At 34.9% G+C, this 26,795-nt stretch overlaps 1 protein-coding gene across 3 annotated transcripts; it reads left to right on the forward strand.

The window, feature by feature from the left end:
- Positions 1-33: 33 nt before the first annotated feature.
- DppIII (dipeptidyl peptidase 3) lies at positions 34-26,612 on the forward strand. Of its 3 annotated transcripts, XM_069825863.1 has the most exons (15): positions 43-97; positions 192-236; positions 3,902-4,061; positions 6,254-6,373; positions 7,564-7,791; positions 9,330-9,467; positions 14,711-14,854; positions 16,552-16,682; positions 17,600-17,853; positions 18,108-18,370; positions 18,681-18,805; positions 19,294-19,417; positions 21,428-21,598; positions 25,519-25,684; positions 26,198-26,612. In XM_069825863.1, the coding sequence occupies exons 3-15, from the start codon at positions 3,906-3,908 to the stop codon at positions 26,329-26,331; spliced, it is 2,154 nt and encodes a 717-aa protein (XP_069681964.1). In that variant the 5' UTR covers positions 43-97; positions 192-236; positions 3,902-3,905; the 3' UTR covers positions 26,332-26,612. The 3 variants fall into 3 exon arrangements, with proteins under 3 accessions (XP_069681963.1, XP_069681964.1, XP_069681962.1); XM_069825862.1 differs by lacking the exon at positions 192-236 and having other exon boundaries at positions 34-97; XM_069825861.1 differs by lacking the exons at positions 43-97; positions 192-236 and adding an exon at positions 262-408.
- Positions 26,613-26,795: the final 183 nt, after the last annotated feature.

Consider the following 26,795-nt stretch of genomic DNA (forward strand, 5'->3'; position numbering starts at 1 on the left):
GTCATGTTGACTCTTCTTGCGATAGACGTTCGATTCTTGTGCATGTTTGAGACGACCGGTGTGGTGCGTGAGGTAGAAGGCATTGGATGAAATAAAGGTGAACATGATTTAATTTTTGTTACTTGATAAGACTTAAAAAAAAAAACAATAATTACTGATTAAATCAAGTGACCAACATATTCTTATTTCAGATATGTTGTTGCAGTTTCACAGGATGTACGATGCCCTATTCTTCGGTAATCAATTTTTAAACCTCATGCTTTCATCATCTGCTAGGCTAAGTGCAGCTGTGAGAGGTCTTCATTTTACATTTTCATGTGTTCCGCGAAGTTCTACATGCCTATTAGATTTACCTAAGCAGCGAGAACTACTAAACATTGTTTCTAAAGTGTCAATGAATGTAAGATGGTACGTTTCTTTAGTATTAGCAATATGTAGTTCTCCCTATTTTAGAACCAGTACCGGTACTAAACTGTAATAGTTTGACGAACCATTGTTCACGTTTGTCTACATGGTTATTATTATATTACTGTTATACTGAGTGTGAGTTCGAAATTCATATGAAATGGTAGGACGATACATAATAGGCTATGTAATTCGTGGATGAAAATAAGGTTGTGGAAACATTCTTCTTCTACATACTGGAATTAAACCTGTTTCTCCATCAACAGAGATATCTTAGTGAGTTCTGTTTATAATTTGATTCGTGCAAGTGTTCATTATGTTATCCATTCATCTCTATACATGTAACATTCTGTTTATTGCACCTCAAATTTCGCAACGCTGCCATGGTTGAGGATGTCGCAAAGAACTGTGTATGACTAAGATCTTCATATATTTGTGTAAATTCATAGCATGCTTTTCAGTACTATTGACATACAGACTATGTTCAAGTTTCAATAAATCTCGAATGGCCATAGAATATTTCCGGACGCAGAGCACTTACGGCGTTGCTTGTTTGACATATTTTGGCAGATATTTTAGTGCAGACTGAAGTAGTTTTATTCTATTCATTGAAGATTCAATATGTTCGCGCTACTGTAAACTAATTTCTCATAATTTTATCATTGCTAAACCACATTTAACTTCTTATTGCACCAAGGGGATGTTCATTCATTAACACATTTATTGTTTCACAAAACGCTCAGGAGCAAGTTGTAAAAAATAATGAGTAGTGTTTCGAATGAGTCGCTTTTCTCTCATATCTTTCATCCACGGGATTACTGAGAAGCTGATGGCAGATATCCACTTGGCGCTGAACTTGTTCTGGTATTAATTCATGGAGTATAGATTGGCAACTTCTGTATGATCGTATGATTTTTTTGCGTGTCTTGATGTACTGTAGTATCTTTTGATGGACCAAGGTCTTCTGACAGTCCTTGTGTACTGGTTGATGGATTTTCTGGCAAAGCCCTCCAGTTATTCTCAGTATTTCATATCTGAAGCTTTCCAGGACATGGCAGATTTTTAATGTCTGTATCTCAACTATTGAGTTGTTGGAACCATCCTTGTTCTTCCTGCTCATTGAAATCACTTTTGTCTTCCAATAATAGGTAGAAAAACCGACATTATTTATTATGCAAAATATATATTTCTTATTAGATTAATTTAAAGGCTTAACTTGCCTTTTAGTTGTCAGTCACTTACGCCACTTCTTTCACTATCCCGAAATAAACGCACATCATGTAATATCATAAAATTGAGAAGTTAGTAGCACAAGAGAATAGGCTATTTGTGGCCATTTGGTATGGCATTATTGTTGATATGCAATTACCAGTATGTTGTTAAGTCATCTGTCTGAAGACAGGTTGGAACCTCATAAGCAGGCTTCACATGTTTGTCACAAGAGCTATTGGATGGAGTAGTTTCTCCTGGTACCTTAATGACATCAGTCAAAGGCGCAAGCAGATTACAAGACTTCTATGAGTTCTGACTCGTATTATGTAGAAGCGCACGTTATTACGTACCGGTATATTTGTACATCAATGAGTTCATTGTGATCCCGTTCAGTCATAGAGAAGGTGCACCAGGGTACAAATGCCGCCACCAATATCTACACTGCAGCTGTTTATTTTGGAATTTGGAAATGATTATTTTTGTGTAAGAAATGGTAACCTATTCCTAGAATGTACATTTTTTTGTAATTGTAATAGTAGTTATTTCAATAAATAGGTGTAAATTATTGTTTGTATATATGTATAAAACTTCTGTTGTGTATTTATTATTAGATTATTAATTTTAAAATTCAATTGTAATCAATAGCATGGCAAACATATTTGTTCAGAACGTTTCGATTGTGCAAACCATTAAAATTAAGTTTCAGTGTTGTCATGATATGCTCCATTATATTTTATATTAACCGTAAGCCTACTGTACCACCACTTATGCAGTGAATGCCAGACATTTGAACTTCCTCCGTACAAGGCTATATTCCTCGATAAATTCAGCATGACAAAAATGCGAAGCCTGCTCATAAGTGATACCAATCGCTAATGACGCAACTAAGCCAGAAGAAAATGAGTTAGGTTGGCCAGTTCCTTTCCCTATCCATTGCATACATTGCTGATTAGTAACATTTTTAACTAATCAGATATAGGATATATACAAACAGTTCTTTCTCTGACACATATTGTCAAATGAGATATACTGCCTTGTAATAGATGTACATATCAGCCTGAACCTCAATCAGAGGAGCAATGGTATATAATAAGGTAATTTTCCAGAAGGCGTACAAAAATAGCTCATGAGTTTAGATGGCGAAATAGAGGTGTAGTTCCTGCAGTGTTAAGGAAATAATTGTGAAAAAACATTACTTTTTTGGGGGAACTTGACTGTTCGTCATTCACCCTTATGAAGTCAGTTCTGTAGACCAATTTACCAACAAAGTCGTCCTCTAAATATGCAGAAAATGTAATGTAACATTGAAAAATTCCTTTGGAGGACGAAAAATTACAGTTCAGATCAAATTCTGCATATTTAAAGGACAAAACTAAAATTCTTTCAATAATTTATTATCATAATATACTGCTCTCTTAAACTGACTGAGCATATTGCGAATTAAATCAATGGCTTTCCCAGAACACACTATGAAATGTTCCATATAAACAATTTTTATCTCGAAGAGGAAACAGAATCGAGCAAAATTGTATAAACTTTTTTAGTTTGAAATATCTCAAAGAATAACGCCATGGAATTAATGACATTACTTATGGGTCACCCTGTATACACACACACACACACAGAGGCTATACAGCTCAGCGGAGCTAATTCAGCATTCTAATGCAATAGGTATGGCTCTTTTCCCAGTAATGCGCTTCCGGCCTCTGTGGTCAAACACGTTGTTTGATTGTAAATGCCATTAACATTAACACTAAAACTAAAACAGTAACTCACTACACATAGCGAACTCCAGACTATACACAATACACACAGCATGACTGTGAATGCGCAACTCACACTAGACACTCATATTATGGCTCAGACTGCGGACCATTGTCATGCTATCTGTGTAAATAATAGCATTTAGAATCTTAACAGTAGAGGTCTTCAACACGTGTGTGCGTGTGTGTGTGCTTCGCGTCTCCCTCCCTCCCTCCCTCCATCCATCCATCCATCCCCCCTCCCGCGTAGCTCAGTCAGCTAAGGTGCTTGCCTGCTGATATCCGGAGTTGCGCTTGGGCTAATTACCTGGTTGGGTTTTTTCCGAGGTTTTTCTCAACTGTAGGGCTAATGTCAGGTAATGTGATGAATCCTCGACCTCATCTCGCTATCACTAATCTCATCGACACTAAATAACCTCGTAGTTTATATAGCGTCGTTAAATAACCAAGTAATATAGGCCTATATATAGTCCTGTATTGTTTCATAATTCACTGTACTATGTACATTGGATTGATTACAGCATAATGACTGATACAGATCAGTTTATTCTTCCGAATGACCAGCCTGTTGTGGAACTGGACTGCACGAGTGCATTTGAAGGCCTTACTTCAAAGGAGAAGTTGTATGCCCACTACCTGAGTCAGGCATCGTGGAATGGTGGTCTGATTGTACTTGTTCAGGTAACACAATATATATATTTTTTTAATTGTAATCTATATGATATGATTTAATATCGTTTCCATAGTGGGTACGGTATGTAGATTTATTTCTGTATGGTGTACAATTTCCATTTGTTACTGCAAATTCAAACTTGAATGTTGTAATTGTCTTTGTGGTGGTTCAGTAAACATGCCAGCTGTTAGATGTGAAGTTCTCAAATTCGAACATGGCTGAAGGCAACGGATTTTAAGAGGTGTTAAGAATTCGTAGCAAAGAAGAAATCATTTCTAGGGAAAGATAACCTTGAATTATATGTTCTGGTCCTTCAGGTTTGTGGGCTGTTAGAAACAGCTAATCTCATATTAAAATGTTCATAAGCTTCTGATATTTTCTTAGTGCCTTAGTCATCAAATTGATGAATTACAGAGTGAGTCACATCTGTTTCAGTGGTTGTGCACCCTCTGGAAAACTCAGTCGAAACTTGTGTAAACACAACATGTATGACTTCTTGAGAAGATACGTTTAATGAGTTAAATGCTTTGCTATACTGTCTATCTAGCCATGATTAAACATACTGTATTTCTTAATACAGTTCAGACAGCTGACTGAAATTGGCAGTGCTGGCAGAATTGTGTTGCTAACTTAATGCAACAAGTGATAAGGAAAACCCATGCATTGTGTTCTTTAAAGCAAACAAGAGGCTGGGAAAACCCACTGTGTCAACAATTAGAAAGTAACCACGTGGCTTGTTAAGAATCCGGTAACTTAGGTTCCAGTTCACTGCAGTGGAGTAACGGTTAACACGTCTGGCTGTGAAATGAGCAGGTCCGGATTCAAATCCTGGTTGGGACAAGCTACTTGTGGTTGGGATCTTTGAAAGATTTACTCTCAATCAGTCATATGGTCGCTGCATGTTTCTCACTTGGAGTTTGCTTGGTAAACAATGTAATTTTTTATTTTGTTTTTGTTTTTTTACCAGGTCTACTATCTAAAGTGTGATTATGAAGTGCTTTAATTTGTGATTTGGGGAGTGATAAATTACAATTAAATGGGTCATAAATCTTGTGTCCTTGGTTGCAAATCCAGTTGTGGAATTACTGCTTCACACATCTCAATATTTATTTAGATTTCCAAAAGATCCAACATTGAGGCAAAATTGGGTTAGGATTATTAATCAAGAAAACTTCGAACCAAATGATGATAGTGTGGTATGTATCAATCATTTTGATCCAAACTGTGTTTTGAGGGAAGATATAATTCCTATGAAAAATAGTGATTCAATTTGTGTGCCTCGCAAAACACCTCAATTAACAAATGATCCATTTCTCCAAACCAATCTTATCAGACTAAAATTTCCAGAACAAAGAAAAAATTCCGATATATGTGACCAACAATTGCATCAGAGAGACGAAAATTTTAGACAATGGTGTGAAAATGATGAAATTGTCAGTTTTCAGTGCAACTGATGATATTAAACTGCGTAGACTTCGATGTGCTATTTTGAATAACATCATTCCATTCAAATGGTAACTCAACTGTGACCTTTTGATTTATTAGACCAAAATCTTTGTCACATTCCAAGTAGGAATGATCACGAACAGGGAAAGTTACCGTGAAATCTACCCTTAATGTGAATAAGAAAATGAAAGGACTCTGATCGCTTTTACGTAGTAGCATCGGACTTTGATCGTTCTTGCATATAGTACGATTTTTCAAAGCTCTAGATTTGGGCCTACGAACGGATTTCAGATAAACCGTGTAGCTGAGATCGTAGTACATTACAAAAAGTACCAGATGGCAGTGCAAACACAAAAAATTGACTTTGATCATTTTTCCTGTATGGTCTTCATATATTTATAGAAATCCATCATTACATTCAAAATATCAGAGTTGCCCTCATACCCTATGAGTGGGACCTGATGAAATACTGTCAGGGTACATTCTGAAAAGCCCCCCCCCCCCCCCCCCCCGCAATGAGATTTGGAAAAATATCAGCATTTAGTTTTATTGATCCATGTAAGTAACTTTTAACATTTTTTGTGAGCCACTCTTGTATATTGAATATTTTCACTAAATCGTGTAGGTAATATGTAATTTTAAGATAACTTTTAATTTTTTTTTTTTTTCACAATAAAAGTGATAGAAACAAGTATAATACTCTTGTGAAATAACCATTCTTATGTTTGTGTGAGAATAATACTTTATTTTACAGACGTCACCAGAGTCACCACTTCTTTTTGCCTTGCTTCGCAAATTATTCTCTGCACAACCAATTGCTGAGCTAAAGAAAGCAGCCTTAGAGGATAAAAATGCTACAGCAGATGAATTTCAAGTATGTATAAAATTCACAAAAAGAGAGAAAAATTTCCAGTTCAACTGAAGACCTTTCTGTAATAATTGACCAATACACATTATTTGAAAGTAGAGTCAGAGTCTAAAATCGTGAAAAAGAATATAGACCGTAGTTACAAATTATTGGACAATTTCAGAAGGCTATATTTTCACCAATATTGAACATAAATACATGATCTTACCATCATTTCAAAAAGGGAAGTTTGAAGTTTTACAGTTGTCATCTAATTTCATTGTCATTTAGCGGGGAACCTGTACATTGTTGGTGGAAAAAATGGCTGTCTTACTAACTGATTGTAGCTGGTTTGTGTTTGAATATGCACGAAGAGATAGTGTTATTGCTGTTGGACGGGCATTTAGATGACGATTTGGACGTCATACGAACATTTTTGCGACATAGGATGCATCTGTCATCAAGGTAAAGGATGCGCGGGGAGGCCAAGTGTAAGTGAAGCGATGGTTAACTGAGTCCATTAAAGTTTCATACAGAGCCCTCAGAAATTAGTGCGGAGGGCTAGTCAGCAGTTGCAGATACCAACAACAGCGGTGAGGAAGATTTTATGGAAGCGATTGAATTTGTTCCCGTACAAGCTGCAACTGGTAGAAAAACTGCAGCCTGATGGCGCATGCGCACACACACACACACACACACACACACACACACACACACACACACACACACACAGGGGCAGAAGAGCGAGCCACTTTAATTTCATTATAATATATAATAATATATACATTATTCTTTACACAGACCTAGAATGTAATATGTTGCAACAATGTGCAGCAGGTTTTCTGAAAACTATTATATTGCAACAATGTTCTTAAGATAACAATAGTTTTAATATTGAAGGAAAATGTAATTGTTTCAGCTAATGTTTATCATCAGACTGGTTCAGAGTTGCCTTACATATGACTATAGTCGCAAACATATGATTATTTTGTAGGGTTGTACTATGTACTACTCTGTGTTGAGACATACACATGTTTATATGATTATTTTCATATTTTTTTAAAGATTAATAGATAAGATTATGAATAAAGTCATTATATAAATTTACACCTTTACATACATATAGTGCTTACAAAGTGATATTGTATAATATATATTTTTTTATAAGTTAGAATTGTGAGTGCTTTATGTTACTGTAAAATAAACTGATGTTTCAGGCTCTCCTGGTTTACACTTCTGGAATATTCACTAATGCTGGAAACTACAAAGGATTTGGTGATAGCAAATTTATTCCTAACCTTCCAGCATCCAAATTTGAAGCAATCATCAAGTGTAGTGAAGCATATCGTAGGGAACCAAAATCGATGCAGTCTTTGTGGGATCGGTGTAAAGACACCATCTACCTGTTAAAGGAAGGTGTGAGGAGTTTGGGATTCCATGAAAAGGTACTTCTTGATTTAATGCACATGAGTTGAAAGAAATGGTTTATTTGATGTAAACTTTTATTTGAGTGTTCGAAAGTCTTGTCAGTCCCTGTTAATTGGTTATTACTGTTTGTGTTGGGCTGAATATTATTTAGTAATGGTATATGTCTATTAGAATTTATATTACCGGTTGTTCTGTATGGCTGTGAAACTTGAACTCTCACTTTGAGAGAGGAACAGAGGCTAGGAGTGTTTGAGAATGAGGTGCTTAGGAAAATATTTGGGGCTAAAAGGGGATGAAGTGATAGGAAAATGGAAAAAGTCACACATTGCAGAACTGAACGCATTGTATTCTTCACTTGTCATAATTAGGAACATTAAATCCATACATTTGAGACGGGAAGCGCATGTAATGTAGCACATACGTGCGAATCCAGAAATGCATATAGAATGTTAGTTGGGAGGCCAGAGGGAAAAAGATCTTTGGAGAGGTTGAGACATAGATGAGAGGATAATATTGAAATGGATTTGAGGGAGGTGAGATATGCTAGGGACTGGATTAATCTTGCTCAGGATAGGGACCAATGGCGGGCTTATGGGAGATCGGCAATGAATCTCCGGGCTCTCTAAAAGGCATTTGTAAGTAACTAATGGTATATATTAAACAGTTCAAGTGTTTGTGGCAACAGTATGTTGCTCTAGCATAAAATCTTTCTGGCACTCAGCAGTGTGTGTATCAATTGCGTGTGTAGTGCTGTGATCAGCTTTGAGTGAGTTCATAGTAAATTTTGTTTAGTTAGTTTAAATACTGATGGAGTCATTCCAAAATGAGATGTTCAAAGATTTTACTTAAGTCTGATATATTTATTGGCCTATAGTTTTGTGTCAGTGTTGAATCTTTCCAAGTTTGTTGATGATGATTATATGTGCAGTTTTTTTCATATTTTTCGGAAATATTGGTTTTGTAGAGAGAATATCAATCTTCGTAAGAGTGTTTGCCCATTTTAACTATCTTTTCAACTTGGCAGTGAAATCCTATCAGGACCAGATAGTTTGTTCGGAGATAATTTACAAATCTGTATATGATTTGATATGGCTCTTGTGAATTCAAGGATGGAGGGAGGGGTGAAGTTGTGTGCAGGAGTTAATTTATCTGGTGAGGTCTTAACCAGAAGATGTCTTGTGAAAGTTCAGAATTCTTTTCTGTCAGTTGTTGTAATGACGTTGATTATTTATTGTCTACCATCTCTTTCAATTTCCTACTTTACTTTTCAGTTCTGAAATACAGTAGATAACTTGTTTCGAAGGAAACTCAAGTCTTTTTTTTACTACAATGTTGTTTCTTCTCTTAATTTACAGATATGATTGATAACATCGTAAATAACACGGGCACTTTGCTCGTGAATAATTCTTTAGGCTTCTCATCCATTGTTGAGTGAATAGTCAGCTGAGAAAGGACATAACTACACAAGTTTTGTTCACATAGGGCTTTTATGATTGATGTAGTTCCCAGTGTTGTTGTGTTTGCATTCTTCTTTACTGTAAAACATTTGTTGCAGGGTGTGACAACATACTTCTCTAGTAACTGTAACTTGGAGGATGCAGACCATGTTGCTCAATTTCTCAAACAGAAAGATATGGAGGCCTACAACAGTCGAGTTTTTAAGACTGAAGACAATGAGACTCCCGTGTATGAGGTAATAATATGAAGCTTTATATTAACACAAATATAAAAGTCCTTTTATAGTTAAATGTGGAGTTGTGCAATTGTGTTTTTAGGAAAAATATTTTGGATGTGTCCATATTAAATTTAAAGTAGTTTTGCACCTTCGGTTTCAAAAGAAAATACATTGCAAATCAAGATTTCAGGTATAACTCCCTGTAAAGTTGATTTGAATAATTTCGAGGGAAAAATTGTACGTTAAACCAAAGGTCCCGGGTTCGATGCCCGACCCCAGAACAATTTTTCCCTCGAAATTATTCAGAAAATACATTCTTTCTGCCCCATAAAATGCTATACTGTACTTCACTAGTTTCTTCCAGAGGTCTGCAGAAAATGTTCCTTTTCCTATTAAAAGCTTCCTTTGCCATTGCTATCATCCTTTCAACCTCTTGGCAGCAGCTTAAGTTATAAAATCAGTTTAAATATACCCTCATTTCATGATGAACTCTATTATCAACACCCAACTTTATAGATGCCCCCTTCTTATGGCTGTTTCAATTACTTCATTTTCTTTATGCTTGGACAAATCGTATAAAATCTCACTGCTTCAACTTAAAGAAGCTTGACTTTCTAAAGGCCCACTCCCACTTAGCAGAATCGAATCGAACAGAATTTCTTTTTACTATGTATTTAAATGGAAGATAGAAAGCTGCTCATTGAATTGAACCAAACCAAATCAAACAGACTTCATAAGGTAGAATATTTATTCCACTGTCGGGACAGAATTTCTTGTTTTGGGTTCATCATATGTTCTTGTAAAGCCTTCGTGAAAAAAACAAATCAGCTTTATCCATTTTTGGTAGCAATAAAATTCGTTTATTGATATTAAATTGCTGAAATAGTACATAGGCTAATCATAAAAATTACAATTTAATCTGAACAAAGGAAAATTAATAAATTTCGTTCAGAATTATCTGCTATTGTGTGACTGAACATAAAAGTGCTATACTATGTAATAATTATTCCCGTGATAATGCTTGGTGTGAAATAAGTAAATTAATGAAAGTATCGAGTAAAATGCAATGATGTTCTGTAAAAGGAAATTTTGTTTCATCTCTCAGAATATAGTGAAATAAAGTGGAAAATTCTCCATGTACATCCCTAGTTAAAAATATCATTAATCCAGTATTTCCTTTTCTTGTTTTGAATATGTATTTCTTCTCTTTCTGTCTCATTACATAACTGTGCTAAAGCTTTATGCAATCCATTTTACACTACAATATGCTTTGATTCTCTTTGGTTCAATTCAATTCCACTAGATGTGAGTGGCAGTAGACGATTCGCTTCGATTCTACTAAGAGGGAACAGACCTTAAGAATCATTGTATTCGGAGTACTACTGTTCATGGTACCTCCCTTGTCAATGGCAGAATGGTTTAAAGTTATGTTTTGCAACTCCACATGAAGATACTGCCCGTACCAGGTGATTAGACAAGGCTGGTTCCCCAGCAGCATGGTGTTTTTACTTTTAGCATGTGGGTTGCATCTTCTGCACTGTGGCAGCTATTCACAGTGATAAAGAATTACAAAGTGTTCTAATCGCTTAATTTATCCAAGGTATTGAAATTGTCATTCTCCCTATTTTTCTGTTCATTTTTGATGCGGGCTTTACAAGCTTTCTGTCACTCGTTGCAGTTTACATGGTATGAATGCTATTTTCTGTTGGATATTGTTTTTCGTTTATTTAAGTTTTGTGGGTTAGTTTTGTATACTTTTTCCTTCACTATGTTCAGAGATATAATCTCAGAATGTAAGGTCAGGGAATTGTGGAAGCCACACATTATTGGTAATCATCCTGTCTTCAAACACACTTTAATTGCCTATAAAGAAGTATTGGCGACATGTTCTGCAGCATCCTGTTTAAGGAACCGAAATTAACTCCCTTTCAATCAGTTGATTGAAAGAAGGCTGCAAAATCTGCCCCCCTCCCCAAATGTTCTGTAATTTCTTTCGCAACTAATAGACCATCAGAACAGATGTTCTGTTGTGAAGAGGGCACTTCGTGAAAGAGGTCTGGTTTTTTCTGTATTCCAATACTGGTTGCTTTGAGAATTTACAAATACACACAGATGAAACTAGGCTTGTTTGAAAGAAAATAGGGGATAGGTCTCACTATTAATTTTAATAGTTTTATTGCTTTCTGAATTGAACTGTAGGAAATTCCTGTTTGTTGAGAGAGCTACCCAAGAGATTTTTTAGAAGAATTACCCAGTTGAAATGCAGTGTCGTCCAAAGTTCCCTTGGTAAACATTTGATGCATACAGTTTTTTTTTTCTATAACAATACCAGTTTCTCGAAATTTTTGTACTAAATGATGAACAGTTGAATGACTTAGAACTTTGACACCAAAGAATTGTTATTTAAATTACCTTCATACATCTTGAGCAGATTCTTTCAGTACGTAGGAATTATAATAGAGGAAACTAGGGAGGTTTGACCATTTTAAGTCCACACCTGTGGAGTAATGGTCAGCGCGTCTGGCTGCGAAACAAGGTGGCTCGGGTTCGAATCCCGGTTGGGGCAAGTTTCCTGGTTGAGGTTTTTTTCCGGGGTTTTCCCTCAACCCAATACGAGCAAATGCTGGGTAACTTTCGGTGCTGGACCCCGGACTCATTTCACCGGCATTATCACCTTCATATCATTCAGACGCTAAATAACCTAGATGTTGATACAGCGTCGTAAAATAACCCAATAAAAAAAAAATTTGACCATTTTAAGTGTTCTGTTTTTTATTTTGTCTGGGAAATCTTGTAAAATAAAATTAATTCTATTATAGGATAGGGAAAGCATTGAGTTACTTATAATAATTTTAGTAGCTGCCTACTATGAACTGAAATCTGTAAATATTTATTTTTATAAACTAATGTATAGCTGGTCAAACCTCCCCAGGTAAGGGAGATTTAACTCATAGGATGGGAGGTTTGACCCACATACAAAAAACCTTATAGAAGTGACAATTTCTACACATTATAAATACAGATTAACTTGAAATGAATTATCTAATATAAAAGTAATACATAATTCAATTATGAAAACAAATTGGTATTCTTTGTTTGTTTTTTTTTTTTAATTCACTCAAAGTTGTCTCATTAAATGCTGTGTGCTGGCCCATTCCCCCCCCCCCCCCCAGGTACCTTTATTTTAGAAATTCTTTTGGTGCTAGTTCATAATTCAGGTTGGCTGCAACAATAAATTTTCGAGCTCAGTTTCGTCTTCATTACTGGTGGAGAAAATTTGGCAGCTGTTTTGACTTGCTTTAAACGTCAACTTCTATTCTTCTTGGACTTTATTAACATACCATCTTAACATTTTCTGTCTATGCCATATTGAATTGCAACTGCTCAAACACTTACATCGCCTTCAATCACTTGTTCCACAGTTGCCTTAATTGTTTCTGCCTCCACTTTTGTCCGAGGATTGATCTCTGACATGGTATCCTATTGAAATAGTTGTAACAATCATATTTAATTATTATTTTAAGTATTCGTCTATATTTCTTTAAAATGTCACGTGGGTCATACCTCCCTACTCGATCTTGGTTACTAATTAAAATATTTACAAAGCTCTTTGTGAAAGAAACTAAATTGTAAATATATCAATTTAAACCTTAAACACTACAGAATCAAATAAAATTATAAGTATTTTCAGTATGATTAATTTCACTCACCTGGATTCTCACAAACTGGAACAACAAAAGTACAGTTTTCAGAATCAAAGCAGACAAGAAGTGCCAGGTCAGCTGTTTATCCTTTCACTTCCTTTTCGAGCACAAATATTGTCTTTAATCTTTAGAGCAAAGATGTTATTAGAAGATGGCAGTTGACAAACTGCTGGGTTTTTAAATAATTGGAATGGGTCAAACCTCCCCTATGGTCAAACGTCCCTAGTCTTTTTCCTATTATATGAAGAATTTGAAAAAGTTATTCACTCTTATTACCTTCTATCGAAGGGAGACAAACATGCACTCACAGAGTATTATTTTATTTGACTTACTGAACAGATTAAACTGTTACTCAAAACATAATATACATTACTTCATCGTAAGTTACAACAACTTTTGATGGTGAAATCATTGCAATAAGTGAAAGTCTCAGGAATCTTCTATTTCACATCAATAAATTTAAGAATGCAGTTATATTGTCAGACTCCAAAGCAGCTATTCTATCAATAGTCTCTAAACACACACCTTCATCTCAAACAGCAGAAATAACTAAAATGCTCTCTCAATATCACTCAATAAAAGAATTGTATTCCAATGGATACCATCCCATTGTGGAATCCTGAGAAACGAGAATGCAGATGCTTTAGCAAAGAAGGGCAGCACTGCTACTTACAGACCTGTTACTAAATCTACGTATTACTATGTGAAAAGATTTATTAAACTTCAACAAACAAAATTTGATAACACAATCTCAAGGGAAAAAATTGAACTCTCTGCATCAAAATCCACAGTTAATTCCCGATTTACCACGAAAATCGTCTGTAGCTGCATTTGATTGGCAACAGGCCATGATTGTTTAGCCAAACACCTGCATAGAATTGGAATATATCAGTCCCCTAACTGCCCATTGTGCAACTGAAACCAAGAAATGGATTCGGAACACCTCAAAATCTGTGCTTCAGTGGCTGACCATGATAATATCTTTGAAAAATATTGGAGTGCAAGAGGTCAAATGACTTTATTGTCAAACGCCTGACATTAGAAAACAACAACACATTACTTCGTGTTCAACATGTAGTAATTGATGTAGAGACATTCTCCTTGTCAGAATAGGAGAATCAGAATACTGTCTTGTGAATTTCCTGATACATTATTTTACTAGATAACTTTTTCTCTTTTCTCACAAGAAACCTTGTTATTCAACATTGTATCTCGCCATGATCATACCACATTCGTGAACTGAAGAAGAATCTGGTTGTTGGGTTTGCATGCGCATCATGCATTGCAAGTTGCAGCCAGATAGAGAAGACGAAGAAAAAACCTAGTCTTTTGTCTACATCTTTGGGAAACAGGTATTGCAACTGTTGGGGAATAAAGGAAATTCAAATGACATGGTGCTTCATCATGAGAGACTTTATATAGTTTAACTTTAAATTTAATCATATTATTGTTGTATATTATTTGTGTCTTGTTATATTTTCCAGACTTATGGAAATAGACATTATTATTTTTTTTATTTCGTTGGTACTATGACTTATGACTGTTTGAATTTGTTAGATTCGACTTGCATCAGTAGAAACAGGAAGTGATCCAGACGTGACACTCAAAGATTTTGACTACATGAAAAGAAAGTTTCGAATTACACGTGGAGACTACTCAAGATTATTGGAACGTGTAGTACAGGATTTGGCCTCTGCAAAGGTGAGCTAAATTCAATGCAAAATATTCCTTTCAGAGAAATGTATACTTGAAACAAGCACTGCATGTATGTATAATTAAAAACAAAGCTGTTACTATATTATTATGTGTAATAATTGGCGTAGAAACAATTATATTTGTTTAGAATTACAGTAAAACTTCATCTATATGTTTTTCACATTTACACATTTTTTTTCTGAAGTCCTGGCAAAATTTCTATACTTTCCATGTCAATTTATTTCAGTTATACGTTTTTCTCACTCATACAATCGTATTTTAAATTCCAAGAGGTACAATACATTCATTTATACATTATAATTAAAATTTTCCAAAAATTAGGTTTATCATAAAAATGTAAGAACGCGAAAATAATGTATTTACACCATTGAATATAATACACATACAAATTTTTTAATCCTAAAATCCAGAAAAAAAAAAAAAACTAGCGAATATAATGCACCCTGTGCTAAAAACCACTCAAGATTAAAATTAGCTTATATTATCAAGGTTATGAAGAAACTTCCTTACCTCTAGCTATAGATGACATTCATCCTCATTTGCAGTATCAGAACTATAACTTCCGATCAACAGGTCTGATTTGGTGTCAGAATACTGATTGACAATGACTAACGTCATGCTACTCTTTCGTCAGTAATTATTGGCGAATTCTTTTGGTTTAATTAAATACGCGCAATTGTTGAGAGTTGTATTCTCACAATAAAATAAAAATGTTATTAAACACTTTTCGTAGTTAAAAATATTCTTATTAGTGATTATTGTCAAAAATGGACAAGAAATTACAAATGAAAAGTGCATAAAAGATGAGAAAACACGAACTCACAGTGGCTGTTTCTGTCAGTTGCTTCCCTCCATATCTCGTAACATAAATGGAACATTAATTTTAATTTGTTAAAGTCTGAGTATTTGAGTGCGAATTAATACACATCCCAGTTTTCAAGACAACATTTTGTAAAAAAAAAAATGTATTGTAATCACGTAAATACGGTTCAATATGTGTTCATTGTTTAGATGTGGCCAGCTTTGAAATTCTTGGAAATTCGAAGCTGCCCTATCTTGTGTCCACATGTGCTAGCTTTAGTAAATCAGTTATGCGCCAATGGTAGAATCAATTCAGAGAAGGGCAAGAAGTATGTACAGAGGGAAGAAATAGATTTTAAACAGTGAGAATCCAGATCTAAAGCTATGACCGCACTGAATACAACTATCTAACACTCCTCCAAACTGAAAATATTTTGACAGTTGACTCAACCTGATATGACGAGAAGGTTGCCGATTAGTGTTTCAATTCCAATGAGTGGAAGAAAGAGAAAATGTGTTTCTAACCGACTTCTTTTTGTAAAATAATCACATGTTGTTAATTATTAATGTTATTTCAGACATAATTGATTGCCATTTGAGTTATACGTTTTTCTCACTTGTACGTTTTTTTTTTTTCTTCAGACCCCCATAAAAGCATATAAATGAAGTTCTACTGTGTAAATTTGGAATAGAGGAAAATACATTCGTATCTCAGCTTAATATTAATAATTTCTTTTGAAAAGGAGTTTAAAATTTGCGCAACTATAGAGAACAAGACAAAGGTAGAAGAACTGTATGTAATCTATATTATATATAACAACAAATATGCATTACTGATATTTTCTGAAATGCAGTTAGGATATAATAATTTTGACTTGCAGAACTATGTATCAAATGACACAGAGCGCAAGATGCTGGAGCATTATATACAGAGCTTTACACGTGGGACACTAAGAGATCACAAAGATGGCTCACGCTACTGGATAAAGAACAAAGGGCCTGTAGTGGAGACGTAAGACTCATGACTAATATTTAGTAATAGGAATATCATATTGATTTAACACATACATTTTTAAAATTATTTACCTTCAATTCAAGAAGCACAGCTTTAAATAAAATTGCAGTTATATTATATTTTGCTAGATTGAGTTGTTCTTTTGAAAAAAAAAAAAAAATTGTCTTAAGGTCGAAAGCATATGGATATTTTTAAGCTGAATTGCATTGGAACAATGTTACAGATTTTCTTATCTAAAATGTCTCTTGAACAGTATGCTATAAGTTTATTATGGGTCTTATTACGTTTACATATAATCATATTGAAAGACAGAAAAAAAAAGTGGTGGGAGATAGTATCTAGAATGATTATTTTTTAATTATAGAGAAAACATTTGATTCCTACTAGGAGTAATTGCCTTATTGGGATTTTTCCGAGGTTTTACCTAACTGTAAGGCGAATGTCAATCCTATGACGAATTCTTGCTCCCTTCTTTCCAAACAACATTTTGATATGACAAATTCTATCATTGCTAAATAATCTGGCAGTTAATACATCGCCGTTAAATGACCAATTAAGAAAAAGAAAAAAAGAAAACATTGTAATGGTGCAAAATATTGATTTTGATAATATGACTGGAACAAATGTGTCATCTTTGATATTGAAGAAGGGTTGTTAATATGTCATCTGTCTGTCTGACTGAAAGAGAGACTCATGGTCAGTTGAGTGACATTGTAATTCAGACTCTTTGGATTTTTATGGAAGTATAAAATGAACAGGTTTTGGTAATTCCATGTGCGAATGAAGGAATGCGTATGCATCTTGTAAGGGAAACCAATATCATAGAAATAACAAAATATGTGATATGGTTTTAGTAATAGTGAACTGTGATATTATTTATCTTAGTGTTGATCTATTTTCTTGTTATTTTTTAGGTACATTGGTTTCATCGAAACATACCGTGACCCAGCAGGCATGCGTGGAGAGTTCGAGGGTTTTGTAGCGATGGTAAATAAGAAGATGTCAGCCAAATTTGCCAATTTGGTGGAGCAGGCTGAGGTGTTGTTGCCAGAATTGCCATGGCCTAAGGAATTTGAGAAAGACAAGTTCTTGCGACCAGATTTCACGTCACTTGATGTTTTGACGTTTTCTGGAAGTGGCATTCCTGCTGGTATCAACATTCCCAACTGTGAGTTTAAGTATGTTTATGAGCCTTTCAGATATTAAAAGAATAATTATTGTATAGATTGAATATTTGAAATGTGTGAAAGGGGATAAATTAGTTCATGATGGGTACATTAGGCATGATGAACGAATACAGAAGTAAAGTGTGATATTAACTTACAACCTCTTTCTTATGGAAATTGTGCTTTCCTTCCTTCCCATGATGTGTATGCATTACACCTTTACAAAAACACGTTGTGATATTTATTTTGTTTTCAGATGATGAAATTCGTCAGTATGAGGGCTTTAAGAATGTGTCACTAGGCAATGTGATTCCAGCTAGTTACAAGCAGACTATGAAACCATTCCTCTCAGAGGAAGATAAAGAGTTGCTTAACAAGTACCAGGTTCAAGCATTTGAGGTGCAAGTTGGCTTGCATGAGCTGTTAGGCCATGGCAGTGGCAAATTGTTGCGTAAACACAAGGATGATCAATATAACTTCGATAATACGAAGCTTAAAAATCCCTTGAATGGTGAATTGGTGAGTATGAGCCCATTTCATGAACATTAGACAACAGACTTCTCGATGTTTAACTAGGTATTTACTTCGCATTGATTAGGCTCTGTTAAAAGTTTATTAATAGCCTCTCTCAGATTAATCTGTGGGAATGTGAAACATGGTATTTGTTTTGCCATTACTTCTGGTCACCTCTTTATTGCAAGCTTGGCAGATTATGATAATCCCATCTGTCATAACATGTGGAAATTTTTGTAGTCGTGGACGATTCAAAGATAAGAAAGATGTGTTAAGTGTAAAGTGAGAAACTCCATGTTGTTTTTTTTCTTTCCAGGTCAAGTCTTGGTATGAAGATGGGGATACATATGACTCAAAGTTTACAACTTTGGGATCATCATATGAGGAATGTCGAGCAGAATGTGTGGGACTTTATCTCTGCTTAAACAAAGATGTCCTCAGGTGAATATTGATATACTGATTGATATACAAACTGATGTTAAAAATGGGGAGAGGCTTTCACGTTCCAAGTGTACAATTTATTTTCTTCTCTCCCCAGAAATTTATAAATGTGCACTTACAAGTAAGGATTATTATTCTTAGCATGCAGGATTATTATGTTCTAAAATTATTGAATGATGAGTCTGGAATGTTTACCGAGAAATTAGAACTTAAGCATTATGTGAAAGTATGCACACTGATGTTCTTTACTCGTTTATGAATATGTATTGCACATCTTTTGCATGTGTACATAGCTTTTCCCTATTTTGTTTCAATATGAGGCAGGAAGTGTACATGTGATTAGTAAAACATTATACTTCTGATAAGCTTCATCTTAAGATCAGTTGTTTAGAAAGTCCAGCTTTGTACTTAAAACTACTTGAAATTTTAATTACGTAGGTAATATACATGATGGCATGCATAGGTTATCTTGTTTTCTTTTCTTCCAGAATTTTTGGATTTGAGGGTCAGGAAGCTGAAGATCTAGTATATGTAAACTGGTTGCACCTTCTGTACCAAGCAGTCGGAAAGTGCCTTGAAATGTATCAGCCCTCAACTAAGACTTGGCTTCAGGTAAGTTTATATTATTTACTGATGCGCGCATACACACACATGCAGATGCAGATGTGACAAAAACATATAGTCTAATCTTTTTTTTTTTAAGGATACCGTATGCTGATTTTTACATATTCCAAATCTTCATTAAATTTTATGTATAGAACATAGACGTTTTATTCATATCACTGATAATCTTTCAAATAATTGACATTTCATTCATCGCCTTAAAAACTTAAATAAAACAAGTATATGCATTCATTTAGAATAGGCCATAAAGCTAAACGATTGTTTTGAAGGCCTCTCAACTCTTCAGCAGTTACCCTACATTGCTATTCTGTAATCTTCACAATCCTGCCAGTCCTTCTCCTACAGCCGGCGATTTCTCATTGTTAAAGCTATTTCAGCTGTCCATGTTGCCCTTCGACATCTACATATCCTCCTTCCTGATGGCAACATCTCTAGAATAGTCTTTTACTGAAAGATGATAACCCTTTTTTTGAACAGTCGTGCTGCTAGACAGCTTGGTGCTGAATCATTTTAGTAACTGGCTCCTCCATATCCATTAACTGTCTTATATTCTAATATCTGTATTTTTCTTATCTCTCACCTAGATATCTTGTTTCTTCTTAACTCATCAATGTCTACTGCTTGTATCTTACATTTCCTCAACTTAAGTTCACTCCTCTGCACCATAAGATATTTTCCACTACCATTTAAAGAATTATCTTTGTCTGCTTAGATATAATTACTCCATAGAACCCATTTAAGATCTTGATCACCCTCCCCTCTTCAACCATATCCTGTATTCCACGTCAGCTTCACAACTCGTGAAACTAATCCAAATAATATGAACAGAAAAATCACCAAACTAAATCAACAATGAAAAATTTTCGTTTTTGAGCTCAAAATCATTATGGTTTTCCTCACTGAAAGGGAAAGAATTCTTAATGGTGATAGGTTATGGGAATAGAATGAGGAATCAACAAAAGGTGATATTGGTATGTGATTTGTTTAATGAAGTACATTCAAAGAGAAACAATAGAATAGTTTCGAAAATAATGCAAAAATTCAGTGAAACAGAAAGTGTAAAGAATAAACCAAAATCTGGGATATCAAAACATTACAGGAGGAGAAAATGCTCTTGATATGATGTTATCCATTCAAGAACATCTTCGTAAATTTACAAGCGTTTTAGTGAAAACCTCAGGACCTGAGAAGCAACAGTGTACAGTCATGCCAGCTGTGACTGCAGATGGCAGAAAACTCTCAGCATATTGTGTATTTAAGAGAAAAACTTTGTCTAAAGGAGACTTCTTGGGGGGAATTCACTTCGTTTCCATACAGTTTCTAACCAATCTTTCATCAGATCCGCCTCCATCCACTCATTTGCTGTACACAGATGCTGCACCCTATCGATAGCTTTCTGATAATCTATAAAACACAAGCATACATTTTCCTCTGATTATAACAAAATTTTTTACTGAGATCTGTATTGCAACTAACGCCTCTCTTGTACCCCACCCCTGCCTAAACATTTTATCATTATATGTAAGCTATATATGATCCCCCCCCCCCCCCCCGAATGGCAGGACCCTTAACTTGTTATTCACCTCAACTCTACAAGCAGCTCATAGATGTTGCGTAAACCACGAATTTCAAATCTGGAATTTTTATCTTCTACTGTAGTTTTTACACATCTTCCTTCACATTGTTGCATCAGCCAGGGATATCAGAGTGCCATGTTTGATAGAGCTGGGAGTGGTTTCTGCATTTTATTAACTTGAATCTTACATGTGATATTTTAGAAAATATTACTTTTTAATTAAATTCAGAATTGCATTATGTAAGGGAATGTACTTTCATTTTTCCATATATAATATAATAATAAAACGAATCAGATCACTGTTCTAGTTTCCTCCGGTTTATTTTGAACACTGCATTAGTATTTCACAAATTTACATTTTGTTCCTTTTTTCTTGTTAGTTTAATTTTATTTCAACATTTGTTTAACAAATTTTTTGACAGGCACACTCACAGGCGCGCTATGTAATCTTGCGTGTATTACTGGAGGCAGGTGATGATATTGTGACAGTCACAGAAACTGTGAAGGGAAAGGATTTGCTTATGAAGCTAGACAGAAGCAAGATTGAAACTGTAGGGAAGAAAGCCATTGGCGACTTCTTACTGAAGCTGCAGGTGAGTGACATTGGTCTATTTGATGTATAAAATGAAATGGACACCTATGAAATACTGTATTTCATCGCATAATAGTCCCACCATTATTTATAGACAAACTGATTAGAATTTCGAAATAACGTGTAACGTGTTGCCAATGCAACACAAAGTACTGTTATGCTCAAGGTCGAATGTAGAAGTGCGAGATGTTAGTACCAAGCCAGTAATCATAAATCCCTTCAGTTCAGTACAGTTATTGTTGGTTGTGACTGGTTGCTGTTTACGAGTGTTCAAATACTTTTTTATGCCTAGACCAATCGTCTTTCCGCAGACTGGTCCAGTAGTCAGATAATACAGACTCCATTGTATCAGATCTAGTGGTACATGTGTTTCAATAATGCCATGAATGTTTTTAGTAAAAAAAAAAGTTTTTAATTCAATAACACCACCGTAATTTTTTAAGGTATTATTCACAGTAAGGTTCCAGCATCCCACACTAATACTGGTTCCCCTCCTTTCTCTTCCACAATGAATCAAGCAACTTAGCCCTGCTTGCTTGTACATGCCCATGTTTTATGGAAGCTGATCGCTGAAAGTTGACGCGACCAGTCATTACCAATTTAATGTATTCAGATATTTGTATACATTTGTAACATAAGCTGAGTGAATAATAAACTAAACTCAGATTGGAAATGCTTTATAATGATATACTTGTCTGACAGGTTAGTTGTTCAGAAATATGCCACAGACTTCATTTGGTAGCGCAATTGTGGAGATCTATAACTATTTCATAACACAGAGTGTAAGCAGAAATTATTGCAATGCTCCAAAACAGATTTCTAGATTTTTACGGAAATGTTTTTAGCATTGGTTTCTTATTGGAAGAAAGAAACGGTAGGAGACTGTAACAGACCACTACGCTTACTACTTGAAACGATCATGATGATTATGTTTTTAGCATCTGTAATTACAAAATAGTTGTTTTAGGCATCTGTCTTTCTAGCAGTTTTTTTCGAAAAAACTGGACGGATTTTCTACAAGTCAGTTTATTGGGGTATGATGCATATGAAATTAAATAATTTTTTTGTAAAAATTAAGTGGTTTCTATTTGAATCAAAAACATATAAGAGCAGTTAAATTCAAATAATATCTAACAGTTTTCTTCGTGTTTTTTTTTTTATTATGTAGAATCAGCTGACAAATGAACAGCAAAGTTTGAGCTTGTTTACTGTTCTTCTTGTGACAATATGATATTCACAAATGCACTTCTGTTATGAAGAATGGACTTGCTTTTAATTGCTGCATACTTAATGTGAACGGTAAAGGCAGTCATGTCCAATCCAACCTTTTCAAACAACTTTTGTGTTGTATCAACACATCAACCAGTCCATTCTCTGTAATAGAAGTGCATTTGTGAATATCAGTTTCATAGGAAGAACAGTACTAAACAAAACTTTGCTGACCTCTGCCACTTACATGACATATTTCCAGCCATAAGTATATTAAGGAAATAGCATTGCTTTGAACTACTGAACCTGCTCCTGATCTATGTAACATCATTGCTGATATGCGAGATATAAATGTAAATGACTTCATAAGAAGTTCAATAGATCGTATCAAGATGAGTTTATGTCCACATATGATTCTGTTATTGCACAGTTATGATTTTAGACTTCCCCAGATTATTGGTATACACACTTCATTCAATTTCGAGAGTGATTATGTTACAATTTTTGGGTTACCCTTGTAAGATGTTTTCGCTTGTAAGAAGTATGTGCTGGTCCCTTGAAAAACACCTTATATTTACAATCTTCATATGCAAACACTGTAACATTCTAAAACCTTACTTTCAATCGAGATATTGATGCAAACGGTTGCAATGTACTTTTGTTGTGATCATACCTTATAAAGCAGGAATCAATTGCATTGCTTTATGGTAGTTCTGCTGGGACTTTTAATCACCCCTTAAAAACCGAAACATTACAACGAGATTTGATTGTGTTTTATATGAATTTGTGCAAAATTAATATTAACGATTTCTATTTAAACATACAATTTATAAACAAAGTTAAATTTCTTACTTTTGAGATTATAAAGAATATAATTTCTGTGAAAGCCAGAAAATAAAAGTGTATCGTCTCACTTATACATAAATGATTTCATGTATTTAAGCTGATCAATTAATCTGTTTGCAGTGTTTATAAAAGTTTTAGGGGCTGTAAGCAAACAATGCTGATTTTAGCATAAGGAGAAAACTTACAGGATTTGTCCAAAAAATATCGGGACTACATTCACAAAAAAAAAAAAATTATTGCAGATATATGTACAGTGAGTTAAAAGTCTTCAAAATAAAATCCTTCTGCTTCAGTACAATGTGTTGCCAGCGCTTCTGCCACACTTGGTACTCCTCTGGAAATCTGCAATCGGAATCTCCCTCAGACACTGCATCGAAGCCGCTTGTGCTCTTTCTTTCTACCACTCCATAACAGTGTCCTTTCAAGGTCCATTTCATCCAAGGGAAGAGAAAGAAGTTGGGTGGGGCCAGGTCTGGACTGTAGGGAGCTGAGGCAGCATTGCCACATTGTGCTTTGCCAGAAACTCCCTTATGCGTAACGACATGTGACTCAACACATTGTCATGGTGGAGAATCCAGGTATCGACGATCTCTATTCAGGAATGACAGATCCTTAACCACAACCACTCGAGCACTTCCACATAAAATTGACTGGTCACTGTTTGTCCAGCAGGTGCAAACTCCCTGTGGACTACACCCTTTGAGTCAGAGAAGACGAGCATTAATTTCACTTTTGATTTGCTCATGCAGGCTTTTTTTGGGCAAGGAGAGGTGCTTATGTGCCACTTATTGCTTTGTCTTTTTGTCTCGGGATCGTACTTGAACACCCATATTTTATCACCGGTTATCACATTATCCAAAAAATGAAGCTCAAGCTTCACATGTTCCAACAGTTTATGACAAATGAATACACATGTTTCCCTCTGTTGTCCAAACAAAAGCTTTGGAACCAATTTGGCACACACTTTCCTCATCTGCAAATTGTTTGACACAATTGAATGCACACTGGATTTCGGTAAATTCAACTCTTCTGCCATCATTCTAACACTAAGACGTCAGAGTCCAAAAGTTCTTTCACTTTTGCCACATTTTACTCATTTCGGATTGTTAATGGACGTCCTGTGAATTTCTTGTCCTCCCCTCTTTCTTGTGCCACTTGTGTTTTGGACATGGCATCCTTCCTGCAGGCTTCACGGATTATGGCATGAGTCTCAATACCGGATTTTTTCAGTTTCACACAAAACTTGATTGCATGCCACTGTTCAGTTGTGCGCTGCATCTTGATTCCTGACGACACATACAAACAACTCACTCCTGGTGCTTTCCACACTCTGCAAAGGCTCAGAGGCAAGGAACCAGTGTGTCGTATACCTGACATCCCCCACCAAGGTCCTTCTCATAGAGACCACCCTCCATCCTTTTTCCTTGGCTAGAAAAATCAATCACAATATTTCTTGGACAGACTCTGTATTTTATGTTCTGGAAGCGCTGTCTCTGTAGGTACAAAAAATTACGAGGCTTTTATAACTTTTTTTAACCCATGAAATATATTAGAATTAGAACTTCTAAAAAAGTAATTGACTTTTCCTCACTCTCTGCATGCAAACTTACTCAACTTTCATATATAGTAATTACGAGGCTTTTATAACTTTTTTTAACCCATGAAATATATTAGAATTAGAACTTCTAAAAAAGTAATTGACTTTTCCTCACTTTCTTTGTGCAAACTTACTCAACTTCCATATATAGTAATTTAAAAATTTCAATGGGAAAACCAGGTTTCATATAAAATTAGAGTATTCTGATATAGATTTTATATTGATACTCATTTGCAATCGTGAAAATAATACCAATATGCATGCTACAGGTTTACAAATCTACTGGAGACATTGAATCTGCACGGGCTATGTATGAAAAGTATTCAGAAGTACCTGATAATGGCCCATATCCATGGGCAAAATGGAGAGATATCGTCTTGGCACATAAACAACCACGTAAGATGTTTGTGCAGGCCAATACTGTTCTTAGCAAAGGTATGAATTCATGATGATTTATTAAGATTGTGATGTATTGCTAGGCAAAAAATTACAAAATGCTTAGCTGACACAATGCCATGAAACAAAATCGTGGAGTCAGAATAATGCAATTTGAAATTCAGTTGTACTGTTCACTTAAGACAATCTAAATTAATGGGTTTTCCATAAATAATTAAGGTTTGAAAATGGATTAAATGATAGCATGATATAGATACGTAAAAAGTAAATATTTCTACGTTTATAAATGTATATTTCCAGTGATGCTGGCTTATTGGTAATAAGAGAATTGTCTTGGATTCCATTCTGATTCGATGACTAGATTCTTTGTCATTATGGTGTTAGGATTATTGTAAATGGTGCTTTATAAGTAAGGGTGTAAAAATATGGAAATTGATAGAGCTGAATTTAACAAACAGATATTTTCATTAGATTTATGTTAATTTATTTACTGCAATATAACATCAGAGTGGTGTCAGTGTCATGTTTTTGATTGCAATTTATGTATTTCAGGGGATGAGGTAACTCTGAAGACATACGAACCTACACATGAAGGACTTATACAATCTTGGATCGATCGTTTCAATTCATCTGAAATTGATGTTATCCTGGAGGAGTTGTGGGAAAAGGATCAGAAGTATTTCTGAATGTGCTGGAAAGAATTTTATTCCATAGCTTTATCAACTATCCAGTCATATAACATGGTGAATTGTACAAGAAAGTTCTCAAATAATTGGGAAGTTGAATCGTGAAGTGTTATTTGTTAAAACACTGAGAATATGTAGCATTTCTGTTAATGTACATTCATTTTAACTTTTTATTTTCATATTTTTAAGTGATGCTTGGAATGAGTACCAGCCTTTGGTTGGGAATGTAGGCCTACATGGTCTTTGTAATAAATTTAATTTTTATCACAACTTTCAACTTATATACATAGTTTTTTTAAGTGGATCAGTTATTGTGCAGGCGTTTACATGTTAAACATTCAAGATATCCCGACATTTTCAGCACAATATTTTTGTGACATCTGTTGTACAGGTTTCTTTCAACGACATGGTACTCTTGCACGACTTTTATGCTGAAAGTAAGAATTGTGGCTGCAAACTGGAGC

This window comes from Periplaneta americana, chromosome 5 (assembly GCF_040183065.1).
Source record: "Periplaneta americana isolate PAMFEO1 chromosome 5, P.americana_PAMFEO1_priV1, whole genome shotgun sequence".
NCBI lineage: Eukaryota > Metazoa > Arthropoda > Insecta > Blattodea > Blattidae > Periplaneta > Periplaneta americana.

What these genes read in the sequence shown, in the direction of transcription:
- DppIII (XM_069825861.1), top strand. An exon ending in CTACAGCAGATGAATTTCAA is followed by an intron (nt 6,374 to 7,563) that starts GTATGTATAAAA and finishes CTGATGTTTCAG; the next exon opens with GCTCTCCTGGTTTACACTTC. An exon ending in AGGATTTGGCCTCTGCAAAG is followed by an intron (nt 14,855 to 16,551) that starts GTGAGCTAAATT and finishes TTTGACTTGCAG; the next exon opens with AACTATGTATCAAATGACAC.